This window comes from Girardinichthys multiradiatus, chromosome 13 (genome assembly GCF_021462225.1).
Source record: "Girardinichthys multiradiatus isolate DD_20200921_A chromosome 13, DD_fGirMul_XY1, whole genome shotgun sequence".
NCBI classification, from domain to species: Eukaryota; Metazoa; Chordata; class Actinopteri; order Cyprinodontiformes; family Goodeidae; genus Girardinichthys; species Girardinichthys multiradiatus.
The window spans coordinates 41,893,782-41,907,828 of record NC_061806.1 but is presented as its reverse complement, the minus strand read 5'-3'; the positions used below and the strand labels follow the sequence as shown (position 1 = coordinate 41,907,828).

Here is a 14,047-nt window from a genome sequence, read left to right as displayed (position 1 = left end):
TCTAATTACGGCCCATTTGTGTTATTAATGCATACAGTCTGCAGATTTCTGAGGGTAAATGTGCAAATCATCTTGTTTTTCTAATAATAAATGTGCCTCGCCCCAAAAGCCTCTGTGGGAAGTTACTCTCAACAACCACTAGATGGCGCTATACAATAAAAAACCATTTCTGTTATTTAAAAATGAGTCAAGGCATAATAATACTAATAATAACTTATTAGTATTGTGTGTTATTTGTGCAAATTTATAGAAGCATTAATTGTTATTCGAAGCTTGTGAAAATATTTTTTACTTAATTTCTTAAATACATATTTTACCAACTTGCCCAGGCAGTGTCAATCATATAAAACTAATATTGAAGTAATTTTAGATTCTCCTGGAAAATGTCTAAAGAAATGTTGATGGGTGCCAAATCACTGCTGTCCAATCACATGCCTTCTTTTTGCCAAACTTATATCAGAAACACCTGATAAAACAGGCAGCTTTAGGCGCAAGCTGAAGATTTTCAAATAAACCAGAAATATTTCAGATTCTAAATGAATAACTGACAAAGTAGTTCATTGATCTCTTTAAAAAGTTTTGGTTAAGTTTTTAAAAAGCTGCAATAATATGAAATTAAGCCCAAATTCTTCACTACTACATAAATATTTTGAAGATGAAATACATTTTAATCCAAATGTTTTTTTGCAGTTTTGAAAATGTTTGATCCATGTCATCTCCTTGAAAATGTTGCAGCAGAGAAAATGTAAACGAGTTTGGAGATCATTTTTTTTTTTTCTTAATAAAGGTAAACATAATCCAGCGTCTGAATTTAGGAACCTCCTCTGGGTTACTGAGTCATCGCTCCTGAGTTAAAGGTTGAACATTAAACCCTAAAACGCTTCCATCTTCTTCAAAAAGGAAACATTTGGTTGAAGAATTTACCAAATATTATTTCAAATGTCCTGAAACATCCTGAACCTTCTGTGGTCGCAGCTTTGAACCAACAGGTCAGATGTTCCTTTCAGGGCCTCCAGAAAACCTTCTTGGATTTCTTTACAGGGAATGTGACCTCCTATGAACAACGCGCCTGCAACAAAGTTGGCTTCAAAACTGAAATCAAACATTTAAACTTTTAAAGAGGAAACCTGAATGTGAAACACTCAGCAGCCAGATTTATGGACATTTTCTTTCTCTTCCTGCATATATTTCGTGTATTTTTAATTAGATTCGTGTATTTTGTGTAATGGCTGCTGTCGGACTGGCAGCGCGGGAAATTAAACCTTTGGTCCAGCGGGTCACGACCAGGTTCTGACTGTTTCAGTTCAACGTCGGACCTTGCATCAGACGCCGTCCTCACGGAGTCACCCGGATGTTGATGATGTCAGCGGAGCACAGAGCGGTGTAACATTAAATAATGCCGTACCTACCAAGCAGTTCCTAGCGTGTCACTTCTAACGGAAATGTTTCACTTTAAACTCCTTAATCTGCTTTATAGATTAATTAAATAATACATTTATTTATCAATTAACCACCGCTTTTATTGAACTTTATTCAAGTATTTTTCATCAAATACAAGAATCAGTGTTGATAACATTCACAGTACTGATAAAGTTTGCTTTAAAATGTTTTCATCTTCATTCTTCCTCCAAAGTAACTGGAGCAAAGTCAAACTGGGATGTTTCTCTATAATCTACATTAAAACCTGTGACATATTTTCCATGTCAGATAAATATCCCCATATCTGTGGAAACTGAGCTTTCACACAAATTGACTGGAAGGTTTTTAAATAAATTGTAATCTCAGGTTTTATCTCCTCCTGTGTTGGAGAGATTGTGGTCTGACTGGACCCTTGGTTCCTCATGTTTTCCAGCACTGTTAAAATTAAGATACAAAAGGTTGAAAAATAATAGGTTCTGCTATTTGACTGGACCCGCCCCAGAATCCAACAGGTGGAAACCAAATATATATTACTGCTCGATAAATTTAATTATGTCTGCCTGACATCTTTTACATGTGAACATTTTATTACTCTCCAGTTTGACTTTAGTAATTTCAACGCCTCATGATCACTATGTGTTCTTTAAATGGGACAAATTAAAACTCCCAGTTTTACTGACTTATGATGACACCTTTTAAATATTTCAGGCAGTTTGCTCAAAATAAAAAAATTCCCAGATAGAAAAGTTTAAGAGGGAAAAAAAACTTTCCCAAAGATAAAATGGATCAAATAAAATATGAAATGATTTTATCCAATTCAAAAGGATACAGGCAACAAACCAAAAATAGACATTAATTTTACAATTAATATATTCTATTACCTTGATTTTTACTGTTCTTTTTCTGTGTTGTGTTTATTTTTACTTTTACACATTTTAAGTTTCTAGGATCTGATATATGAAGAATTGTAGAAATTTCAGTCTAGATGTAGCTGTGACTGAGTATCATGGATTATTCATTACAGCAGGTTTTTCGATTATAATTAAATTACTTTTCTTTTTTTCCTTTTTTAAATTTTTTTACATTTTCTTATAATCAAATCTAAGTAAATAAAAATGAGAATTAGGCTCTAAAAGGCAAGTAGAGGTAAAACATCAGCACCATAATCATTTAAGGCATTCAGGTGATACCGACCAGAACGAGGGCTAAAACTCAGGGCAATCTTACAATACCTCTCGGTTTTCAGAATGTGAAACAAATGCAGATCATGGCCTTGACATTTAAAAGTGTGAGATGAGTCTGGAGGAGCAGAATAAGGATAAATGGCTCCATGGTGTGTTGCAAATGTCCTTTTTTGGATTAACTGTCCCCCCTGCAGCTCTGACCATGTTACCATGCAGTGTGCTGATGCTGCAGTTCAGTCTGAGTTACCCTCCACTCCATGCATGCAAATGAATGAAGTTGGGTTTTCTGAACGCTGGCAGCGATCAGAATCTACCTTCTGTGCCCACACAAATAACCAGCTACTGCTGTTTCCAAGCATAAGATCCAGTCTGTCAATGGTAAATGAACTGAACTTATGTAACGCTTTTACAGTCATACAGACCGCTCAAAGCGCTTTACACTAGAGCCACATTCACCCAATCGCACTCACTAACGCTCACACATTCATACACCGATACGCAGATCGGTAGGCAACTTGAGGTTAAGTGTCTTGCCCAGGGGCACATTGACATATGGCAGGACGAACCCACAACCTTCTGATTGCAAGACGACTACTCTTCCTACTGAGCCACAGTCGCTCGCCTCTATCACCTCTGTCTGTCTGTCTGTCTGCCCACCTGTCTGCCCGCCTGTCTGTCTGTCTGTCTGTCTGTCTGTCTGTCTGTTTACCCACCTGTCTGTCTGTCTGTCTGTCTGTCTGCCCGCCTGTCTGTCTGTCTGTCTGTCCGTCCACCTGTCTGTCTGTCTGTCTGTCTGTCTGTCTGTCTGTCTGTCTGTCTGTCTGTCTGCCCACCTGTCTGTCTGTCTGTCTGTCTGTCTGTCTGTCTGTCTGTCTGTCTGTCTGTCTGCCCGCCTGTCTGTCTGTCTGTCTGTCTGTCTGTCTGTCTGCCCACCTGTCTGTCTGTCTGTCTGCCCACCTGTCTGTCTGTCTGTCTGTCTGTCTGTCTGTCTGTCTGTCTGTCTGCCCACCTGTCTGTCTGTCTGTCTGTCTGTCTGTCTGTCTGTCTGTCTGCCCGCCTGTCTGTCTGTCTGTCTGTCTGTCTGTCCGTCCACCTGTCTGTCTGTCTGTCTGTCTGTCTGCCCACCTGTCTGTCTGTCTGCCCACCTGTCTGTCTGTCTGTCTGTCCGTCCACCTGTCTGTCTGTCTGTCTGTCTGCCCGCCTGTCTGTCTGTTTGTCTGTCTGCCCGCCTGTCTGTCTGTCTGCCCGCCTGTCTGTCTGCCCACCTGTCTGTCTGTCTGTCTGTCTGTCTGTCTGCCCGCCTGTCTGTCTGTCTGTCTGTCTGTCTGTCTGTCTGTCTGTCTGTCTGTCTGTCTGTCTGTCTGTCTGTCTGCCTGTCTGTCTGTCTGCCCGCCTGTCTGTCTGCCCGCCTGTCTGTCTGTCTGCCCGCCTGTCTGTCTGTCTGTCTGCCCGCCTGTCTGTCTGCCCACCTGTCTGTCTGTCTGTCTGTCTGTCTGTCTGTCTGTCTGTCTGTCTGTCTGCCTGCCTGTCTGTCTGTCTGTCTGTCTGTCTGTCTGCCCGCCTGTCTGTCTGCCCACCTGTCTGTCTGTCTGTCTGCCCGCCTGTCTGTCTGCCCACCTGTCTGTCTGTCTGTCTGTCTGTCTGTCTGTCTGCCCGCCTGTCTGCCTGCCTGTCTGTCTGTCTGTCTGTCTGTCTGTCTGCCCGCCTGTCTGTCTGCCTGCCTGTCTGTCTGTCTGTCTGTCTGTCTGCCCGCCTGTCTGTCTGCCCACCTGTCTGTCTGTCTGTCTGTCTGTCTGTCTGTCTGCCCGCCTGTCTGTCTGCCCACCTGTCTGTCTGTCTGTCTGTCTGTCTGTCTGCCCGCCTGTCTGTCTGTCTGTCTGTCTGTGATTTCTTCTAATAAAGCAAAGCAAATATTCCAGAAATGTTTAATGTTATAAAGCTTTCAGTGCCCTTGGCTTTGCTCACCTCTGTGGTGGCAGCATAAAGGTAGAAAGGTCCAGCAGAGATATTAGAGCAACATTTGCTGTCTGTTCATTTTTCAACATTTTTCCCATAGCTCCAAAGTCATGGCTGAGGAAGAGGAGGGTACAGCTGCAGGCCCGTCCAATGTCCAGAAGAGACGTTCTTTGGTTTAACTGGAAACGTTTTACTGTGAGGTGTTGCGATCTGAAATGCAGGACTGGATGGGTCTGACTATTCAGCTTGTTACCATGACAACCGTTCACCATGACTCATGCTTGACGTCCTGCCAGGATCTGGCTGCCGGTCGACTCGTCGATTCTGCGTTTGTCACACTGTAACACCTCCTCCTCTCTGCAGTGCTGCAACAGGAGCACAGCTGCTGTTCCTGGCTCTGATAAACAGACTGACTGTCCTCCTCAGCAGCAGAGCTTTAATCGATGAACACACCTTGCTCTACGTGATGAAGAACTGCCACGGACCTGGAGACCCCTTCCACATGTAGTTTGGAGTAAAATAACTGAAAAACAGGCAGAAATCAATGTAAATATTCAACATGTTTATGATGTTGTTGAGTTAAAGTAAAATATCAACATGATTTTAGTCTGTTTCTTTTGTTCACAACGCAATAAATATGAGCTAGTGAGGTTATGATACTGGGAAAATAAGCCTAAATCTACATTTGAAAGCAACGACTAATTGTTAATATCATATAATGCATGCTCACATCTCCTCAGGTCTAGTCGATGACCTGAAAGTAGTGATTTATCTGAGACGTGGGAGCAAAGGTTGTGAGATCTTTGCATGTCGGGCTGCATGGTGGCCATGAAAACGTGCTCTTCCACTCTGCTGGTGTGTTTCCACTCTCTCCCTGCCCAGATTCCTGCTCCACCTTTCTGGACCTCAACATGTTTTTTATTGGTGTCAGTTCTTCTCCAGGTTCTGACAGCCTCACCTGTCTGAAATTAATAAAAGCTTTCCCAGTTCAATACATTCACAAGTCTGTGTTTCACCACAATAAGATGTACATCAGACCTGCTTCACCCACCTAAACATGACTTATTGTTCTTTTCCTGCTGAAAATATTGTTTCATTGGCCTCCAGCCTATGGAGTTTGAAGCAAACTTTAGATGTTTTTAATAAAATGTTACCTCATAAATAAATGTATCTTCATTTGGCAGGAGATTTTTGTTTTATGAAATAGAGATGTAAGAGATTTTTACCTAACCTGGACCATCAGCTGATTCAGATATTTTCATCTCATGTCTTTTCTCTTGAGGACTCCGATCAAACGTAATCAATTGCTAGTGATGCGTCCTACCTGCCAGGACATATGAGTAACTGGGGGTACTTTCAACATACTTACAGGCCACTGACATGTTTACCTAATATGGGATCTGCAGTGCTTAGTGGGTACCTGCAGGTTGCTTACAGATTAAGTTAATTATTCAAGGATAAAGTTTATTGATACTATGTTTGTTTCTCAGAATTTCTTTAGATTGGGGGATGATATGTTGATCTTTGAGATCCTTTGGCCTACTTCATGTTGTCAGACAGGTTCAAGTTTTTTTAAAGATTTTCTTGCACTAGTGGCCTTTATTACAGTTACCAGACAGGAAATGGACAGAGAGAGAAGGGGTAGACATGCAGCAAAGGTTCTGGGGTCTGAAAGCGAACCCAGGACGGCTGCGTCGCGGATTATAGCCTCTATATGTGGAGCGCTTGCGGTACCTTTAAAAGCAGCTCGGGCCACATTTTAACACCCTCGTGATGACAGATAATTACTCAACATAATGGAAGCATTTTCATAAAGTGTTTTGTTCTGATAATCACTGGCGTGGCTCCTTAAATATTACGTTAGCCCTGGCTCACCTGACAGGTTTGGTAGCTTGACCTACAACAAACTGAAGCTTGACTGGGCCAGACATTCGCCAGTCAGGATGTTCTGCAGAACAAGAATTATTTCCTCACTGATACTTCGATGTTGATGGACACTCTGGTCTCTTTGGACCCTCATCGCCACCCTGCCCCGAGCTGACTGAAAGCAGCAGCTGCAGAATGAAACTGGTCGGTACCTTTAATGAACACAGCCCAGCGAGCCAGAACTCCTGACCCTTAAACAGCAATCTGATAACGACCAGAACAATTCAGTTGCCTGTTTTCTATTTGCTCTGTACACTGAGGGAATCACCCTTAATTCAATCAAACCATGAATATGCGTCTGCCGAGTCTTACAAAAGCCTCCCAGATAAAGCACCTGAAGAACAGCAACATTTGGTCTTTTTACACTCTGTTCCCTCTCAGTCTGTTTGAATGCAAATCTCTCTCCTCTGAATTAATCCAACCAGGTGGATGAGTTGTTCTCCCAGTGAAACCAGTGGGAGGGTGCAGTAGGAGAGCAGGATGGGGTCTGTCTGCAGGATGCTTGGAGGCGGGGGTTGTGTGGTGTAATCCAGTCTAGAAGCTGTTAAATGTTCCACTAAAACAATCTCAGTTTATATACCTGAAACATGATGACAATAATCTCCATCAGATGTGAACCACTGCAAGACAAAAAACACACAATTCATTTATATAAGACAATTAGTACTTTACAGTGAACAAGCATTTTATGTAGTTATAGCTTTTAGAGGTTTAAAAACCAAAGATGTAACTTCTTAATTATTAGATGTGTTTAAAAACCTGCACCAAAGATCATCCCATGATCTTTGGTGTCCCTCCAAAACACAAATCAGTAACATTTTGGGAAAAATCATTTATTTTACTTCTTACAATGTTGCATAATTTCTTTATAAAAATGTTCTGTTTCAAAACAGAATGGGATTACATATCAGTAATTGGAATCATTATATTTTGTCATGCTTTAGTTTGATCAAACAGTTACTGTTGTTTTTTATTCCTGGCAGCATTATTACAAGCTGTTAAATTAAAAAGATGGCTTCCTGTTTTTATTAAAAGTGTGCGTGTATTCAGATGGAAATAATCATCTTCACCATTTTTGGTTTCCCTGAAAGACACTGACCAGCGGATATCAATGATCAATAACTGATAAGTATTCTCATTTATATCGTCTAGTAGTTTGTTAGCTGAGAGCTGCTTTTATGTCAGATGGATGGATGGATGGATGGATGGATGAAATGATGGATGGATGGATGGATGGATGAAAGGATGGATGGATGGATGAAAGGATGGATGAAAGGATGGATGGATGGATGAAAGGATGAAAGGATGGATGGATGAAAGGATGGATGGATGGATGGATGGATGGATGGATGAAAGGATGAAAGGATGGATGGATGGATGGATGGATGAAAGGATGGATGGATGAAAGGATGGATGAAAGGATGGATGAAAGGATGGATGGATGGATGAAAGGATGAAAGGATGGATGGATGAAAGGATGGATGGATGGATGGATGGATGGATGAAAGGATGGATGGATGGATGGATGGATGGATGAAATGATGGATGGATGGATGGATGGATGGATGGATGGATGAAAGGATGGATGGATGGATGGATGGATGGATGGATGGATGGATGAAATGATGGATGGATGGATGGATGAAAGGATGAAAGGATGGATGGATGGATGAAAGGATGGATGGATGGATGAAAGGATGGATGGATGGATGGATGGATGGATGGATGGATGAATGAAATGATGGATGGATGGATGGATGAAAGGATGGATGGATGGATGAAAGGATGGATGAAAGGATGGATGGATGGATGAAAGGATGAAAGGATGGATGGATGAAAGGATGGATGGATGGATGGATGGATGGATGGATGGATGGATGGATGGATGGATGAAAGGATGGATGGATGGATGGATGGATGGATGGATGAAATGATGGATGGATGGATGGATGAAAGGATGAAAGGATGGATGGATGGATGAAAGGATGGATGGATGGATGAAAGGATGGATGGATGGATGAAAGGATGGATGGATGAAAGGATGGATGAAAGGATGAATGGATGAAAGGATGGATGGATGGATGTTTCCCTCCAACCTGTAAAAAAACCATGCCCTAACAGACTGTGACAAAATGACAATAATTTTGGATTGCATATTACTCAAAATTTTGTGTTTTTAGGATTTGGATGTTCAAGTCAGCTAATTGTTATGATTTAAAAATCTTGGAATTTTATATGAAAGACATATTTTTCCCACATAAGTAACTTTGCAATAATGTAAAAAAAGTTATTTTATTAAACACAGACTGGGAGTATATCTCAATAATCAGAGTAGTCATCTCAGTATTTTTGTCAAAGTTTGACTAGAAGCAAATACTAAAGACCTCGGTATCATCTTAAAATTAAAAACATATTTTTTGCAAGTTGGCCATCTAAAATCCAGCTTCCTTTTTTGATTAAAATGTTTCAATTTCTGCGAGTAGACTTCTCATCTGTGTTGTTCCTGCAAGACATAAATCAGTCAGTATCTATGAACAATAAGTCTAATTTTTGCTGACTGTGATGTTACATGAGTTCTGAATAAAAATGCTTCTTTACATTGGAATAATTTGATTTGTAAATTTGCTTTATTTTGAGTTGGTGGAACACTGAAGGTGAATATTTAAAGCTTTTAGATATTTGTAATTGAAAACTGAAGCTTCCTTTTGTTAAAACTCTATAAATACCTGCATGAAGATCATTGATTCAGTAATTCAATTCAATTCAATCATACTTTATTAATCCCAAAGGGAAATTAAATGTTGTTATAGCTCATATTATGAAGGTTTCTTCAAAGAGTCGTTGTAGATGCTGATGGCTGTGGGCAGGAAGGATCTCCTGTAGCGCTCCGTCTTACAGCAGATCTGAAGAAGCCTCTGACTGAAGACACTCTGTTGTTGTAGGACAGTCTGATGAAGAGGATGCTCAGGGTTCTCCATAATGTTCTTCATTTTATGAAGAATCCATCTTTCCACAATGATCTCCAGAGGTTCCAATGATGCCCCTGCAAGAAACAAATCAGTCAATAGTGTGAAAATTTAAATCATATCATTTTATATCAGAGATGTAGTTCTCCTCTTTGTGGACTGGGATTAAATATCTGGAATTACTGTAGTAATCTTGGTGTAATTTGGCTTGAAGAAACAACAACAGCCATTTTGTCGTCTTGACTTGAGATATTTTTTGCAAACTGGAAAACTGAAAAACAGTCTCCTTACTGATTAAGAGTTTAAATGAAGAACAACCCAGAACATGAGGTGTCCCTGCAACACACATCATTTTCTGATAAATCATTTTACTGCTGTGCGGTCTTGCATGAATTGCTTCTGTAAAATGCAATAATTTGTGTATTAGTTTTAAATATTTTGAATAGGTGAATATTTCTGAAAAAGGAGAATGGATCTAATTTTGTTAAGATGAAAACCTGAGACACCTTGAAGATATCTTTATCAAACATGTTTTAACTCTATGTCTCTATGTCTCATGTTGTGTTGTTTCGTGTGAACTCTCATCCCAGCTGATCAGACATCACCATGCACGTTTCAGTCTGCTCCCTCTCCATTCGGCCGGCGTGGTGACGTTTTTTGCAGGAATGCATGTGATTTGCGCGGAGGGGAGGATGACGGGAAGTCCAGGCCGCCTCCCATTCCGTATAAAACCTTCCAGTCCGTCACTACTCTTCCTCTTTCTGTTACCTGGCTAAGGGGCAGCAGCTTTGGCCGTGAAAACCCAGAAACACCGGTATGTACCGCTTTGATTCATTCATTTATTAGAAATCACGATTTAGGCTTCGAAGCGACGTCCTGATCTATAATAAAACTAGAAAATGTTCTTGGTTCACTTTTTATCTTTAACTTCGCGTTCACGGTTATGTAACCTAAATGTAACCTGTGAATTATTTGACAGAAAATTAGCTATTGGATGTTAAATGTAGGGAACCGGCGTTTCTCCTTTCTGAGAAAAGTAGGAAGGATTTTTGGTGACGTTTAATTTAGCTTTAAAAAGAATGGGCTATGAAGGGGAGAAAAGGGAACAAAGGGGGCTGGGGAAAGCTGCACATCTTCGGATGCTTCATTGGCATCTGGTCCCTCTCCTCCTGGGAACAACTGGACGTGTTTCCCAGGAACAGGTGTAGGAGTTTGGACCGGGATGGACTCTGGATATTTGGAGGTCTTTGTAACTTTATCCGACGTGGCCCAGGCAGTAACACGTGTCTCAGGCTGGCCTAGGGCCCGCTGCGGCCTGGTAGCATCCGCCTTTTAACGCCTCCGAAACAATCCATTTGAATGAAAACGACTGTTGGTGTGATGTAAAAATACTGTATTTGAAAGCATTTTTCATATGTTGAGCTAATTTTAAAAACGTCATAAACAGAACCTACCCTAGGTATGACCGACTAAAGCCGGCTTAGGCCTGTTTTACATCAACCAACGCCTCCATTTTGGCTGTTTAGCTGTTAGCTTCCTTATCGAATGTTTAAAAACTGAATTGTCTATTTTGAATTATCTCCCGAGACAGAAACTAAGACAATGGGAAAGGAAAAGATCCACATCAACATCGTGGTCATTGGCCATGTCGACTCCGGCAAGTCCACCTCCACCGGCCACTTGATCTACAAGTGCGGAGGAATCGACAAGAGAACCATCGAGAAGTTCGAGAAGGAGGCCGCTGAGGTGATGAAGCTGTTTTTATTTTCTTTTTTATACAACTTTTTAAGCCGTTTTGGCCCTGTCCAAGATGGCGGCGTCGACATGCCCAGCTGCCCGGCACGAGGGTGTAGCTGAATCTGTGTACGCGCACGCGGGGTGGGGCCTGCCGGCGGGAACGGCTAATGGTGACGCTGCATGTTATCCAGAGTAGGCCGCAACCCTTTTAAACACGACAATTGGGATTTGAAGCTTTATTCAAATTATTTTTATTTTTTTTTACTAGTCTTTTAGAATAAATTAACATTTTATTTTTAATTAGTCAATTTTCATTGACGGTTAGGCAACATGTTTGGAAAGCTTAACCCACTGCTTTAAAATAAACTACTGGCATGCAGAAATAACTTAAAATGCACTATATTTATGTTTAGAAACGTGGCTCGGTCACATTCAGATCCCATATGAATCGAGATGCTATTGCATTGTTTTTGTGCATGGTGAATGCCACTTCCAACAGGATTTACTGTGACTCTTTATGGAGTTCAGGAATATGCCTGTAATAAAGCCTGGTTTATCGGTTGAAAGTCTTCTAAAATCCTTGACATTTTCTTTCCCCTGTAAAAACGGCTGAAATGACAAAATGTTTTTTTTTTTAGTGACAACGAAGTATTAATCGGGGTCACAGTTAAATAGAATATTCAAAATATCAATTGTTTTATGTACCAGTTCTTCATGATGCATATAGGTAACCAAATAACTACCGGTAGGTTTTGAAAATGTATCGTCTGCATTACAGAAAATGTCCTTTCCAGTAAGAGATCATGAGTGAACTTCTGTTCTCACAGATGGGAAAAGGCTCCTTCAAGTATGCCTGGGTGTTGGACAAACTGAAGGCCGAGCGTGAGCGTGGTATCACCATCGACATTGCTCTGTGGAAGTTTGAGACCAGCAAGTACTACGTGACCATCATTGATGCTCCTGGACACAGGGACTTCATCAAGAACATGATCACTGGCACCTCCCAGGTAAGAATCAGCCACACTGGCCTGACATTGTGGTCTGGTTTTAGAATATTTTAATCTAAATCTTCTTAACTTTCCAGGCTGACTGTGCTGTCCTGATTGTTGCTGCTGGTGTTGGTGAGTTTGAGGCTGGTATCTCCAAGAACGGCCAGACCCGTGAACACGCCCTGTTGGCTTTCACCCTGGGTGTGAAGCAGCTCATTGTTGGTGTCAACAAGATGGACTCCACCGAGCCCCCTTACAGCCAGGCCCGTTTTGAGGAAATCCAAAAGGAAGTGAGCACTTACATCAAGAAGATTGGCTACAACCCTGCCGCTGTTGCCTTTGTCCCCATCTCTGGATGGCACGGAGACAACATGTTGGAGGCCAGTAGCAAGGTGAGACTGTCTGACTGATTGGGGATCTGGTTTTTGGGGGTTGCCATGGACAAAATCTAATTTCTTGCATTTTTGTAGATGGGCTGGTTCAAAGGATGGAAGGTTGAGCGCAAGGACGGCAATGCCAGCGGAACCACCCTCCTGGAAGCCCTGGATGCCATCCTGCCACCCTCTCGTCCCACAGACAAGCCCCTCCGCCTGCCCCTGCAGGACGTCTACAAAATCGGCGGTAAGAAAGGCTGAACAGTCATTGTTGTAGAATTAGACCTCATTATAGTGTATTTGATGCTCATACATCTCCATGTTAGGTATTGGAACCGTCCCTGTCGGCCGTGTTGAGACCGGTGTCCTGAAGCCCGGCATGGTTGTCACCTTTGCTCCCCCCAACCTGACCACTGAGGTGAAGTCTGTTGAAATGCATCACGAGTCTCTGCCCGAAGCCGTGCCTGGTGACAATGTCGGCTTCAACGTCAAGAACGTCTCCGTGAAGGAAATCCGCCGTGGATACGTTGCTGGTGACAGCAAGAACGACCCACCCAAGGCTGCGGACAGCTTCAACGCTCAGGTCGGTGCAGATCAGCCTGAATCAACGTCTAAAAGTCTGAGTTGTACTCAGTGGATCTCTAACTCTGAACATGTGCACAGGTCATCATCCTGAACCACCCAGGTCAGATCAACGAGGGTTACGCCCCTGTGCTGGACTGCCACACCGCTCACATTGCCTGCAAGTTCAAGGAGCTGATTGAGAAGATCGACCGTCGTTCCGGCAAGAAGCTTGAGGACAACCCCAAGTTTGTCAAGTCTGGAGATGCTGCCATTGTGAAACTGGTCCCACAGAAGCCCATGGTGGTGGAGCCCTTCTCCAGTTACCCTCCCCTTGGTAGGTTTTTGCTTGAATGCATCATCTAAAGCACTGTTTTGTTAATTTTGAAGCAGTATGTTTAAGGCTTTTCTAATTTCTGCTCACCTGTGTTCCAGGTCGTTTTGCTGTGCGTGACATGAGGCAGACCGTGGCTGTTGGTGTCATCAAGGCCGTGGACACCAAGGAGGTTTCCGGAAAGACGACAAAGGCTGCAGAGAAGGCCCAGAAGAAGAAATGAATGGTCGTGCAGGACATCCAACAAGACTTGTGCCGGCAGCTGCGGGCCACCCCCTCCCCCATCGACTCTTACCACCCTGGGTCATCTTCTCTGAGGCACAGCTCTGTACTCAAGGACTGGCTTATGCTGATTAAAACCCATCGCAAAAGTTTCCGCAGGAAAAAGAACTGTGGTATCGTCACCTAATTCAAAAGACGGTGCCTCTTCTCAGTTCAGTTTGAGTTGGAAATCGTTTAGAACTGTATCAATGTTAAAATGCCACAAACTTAATTGGAAAGAAAGCTGCTGGTAACTAATAAATGTTTCTGAAAAAATTGCAATTGGCGTGTCTGCATCCTTCAGTTGGTAGATTTGTATCCTCTGAGCACAGGCTGCAGC

The 14,047-nt window shown here is 42.3% G+C and overlaps 1 protein-coding gene and 1 long non-coding RNA gene across 2 annotated transcripts; one reads left to right on the top strand and one right to left on the bottom strand.

Annotated features, from left to right (window-relative positions):
* Positions 1-4,514: 4,514 nt before the first annotated feature.
* On the bottom strand, positions 4,515-9,407 carry LOC124879775. Its single transcript, XR_007041119.1, has 4 exons — positions 9,382-9,407; positions 7,066-7,105; positions 5,290-5,521; positions 4,515-5,082 (listed from the first exon to the last, which is right to left on the bottom strand). It is a non-coding gene; the product is annotated as an uncharacterized LOC124879775 (long non-coding RNA).
* A 755-nt stretch (positions 9,408-10,162) lies between these two features.
* Positions 10,163-13,989, top strand: LOC124879019 (elongation factor 1-alpha). Its single transcript, XM_047383274.1, has 8 exons — positions 10,163-10,265; positions 11,043-11,197; positions 12,016-12,195; positions 12,273-12,569; positions 12,648-12,798; positions 12,878-13,134; positions 13,215-13,449; positions 13,548-13,989. The coding sequence occupies exons 2-8, from the start codon at positions 11,054-11,056 to the stop codon at positions 13,667-13,669; spliced, it is 1,386 nt and encodes a 461-aa protein (XP_047239230.1). The 5' UTR covers positions 10,163-10,265; positions 11,043-11,053; the 3' UTR covers positions 13,670-13,989.
* Positions 13,990-14,047: the final 58 nt, after the last annotated feature.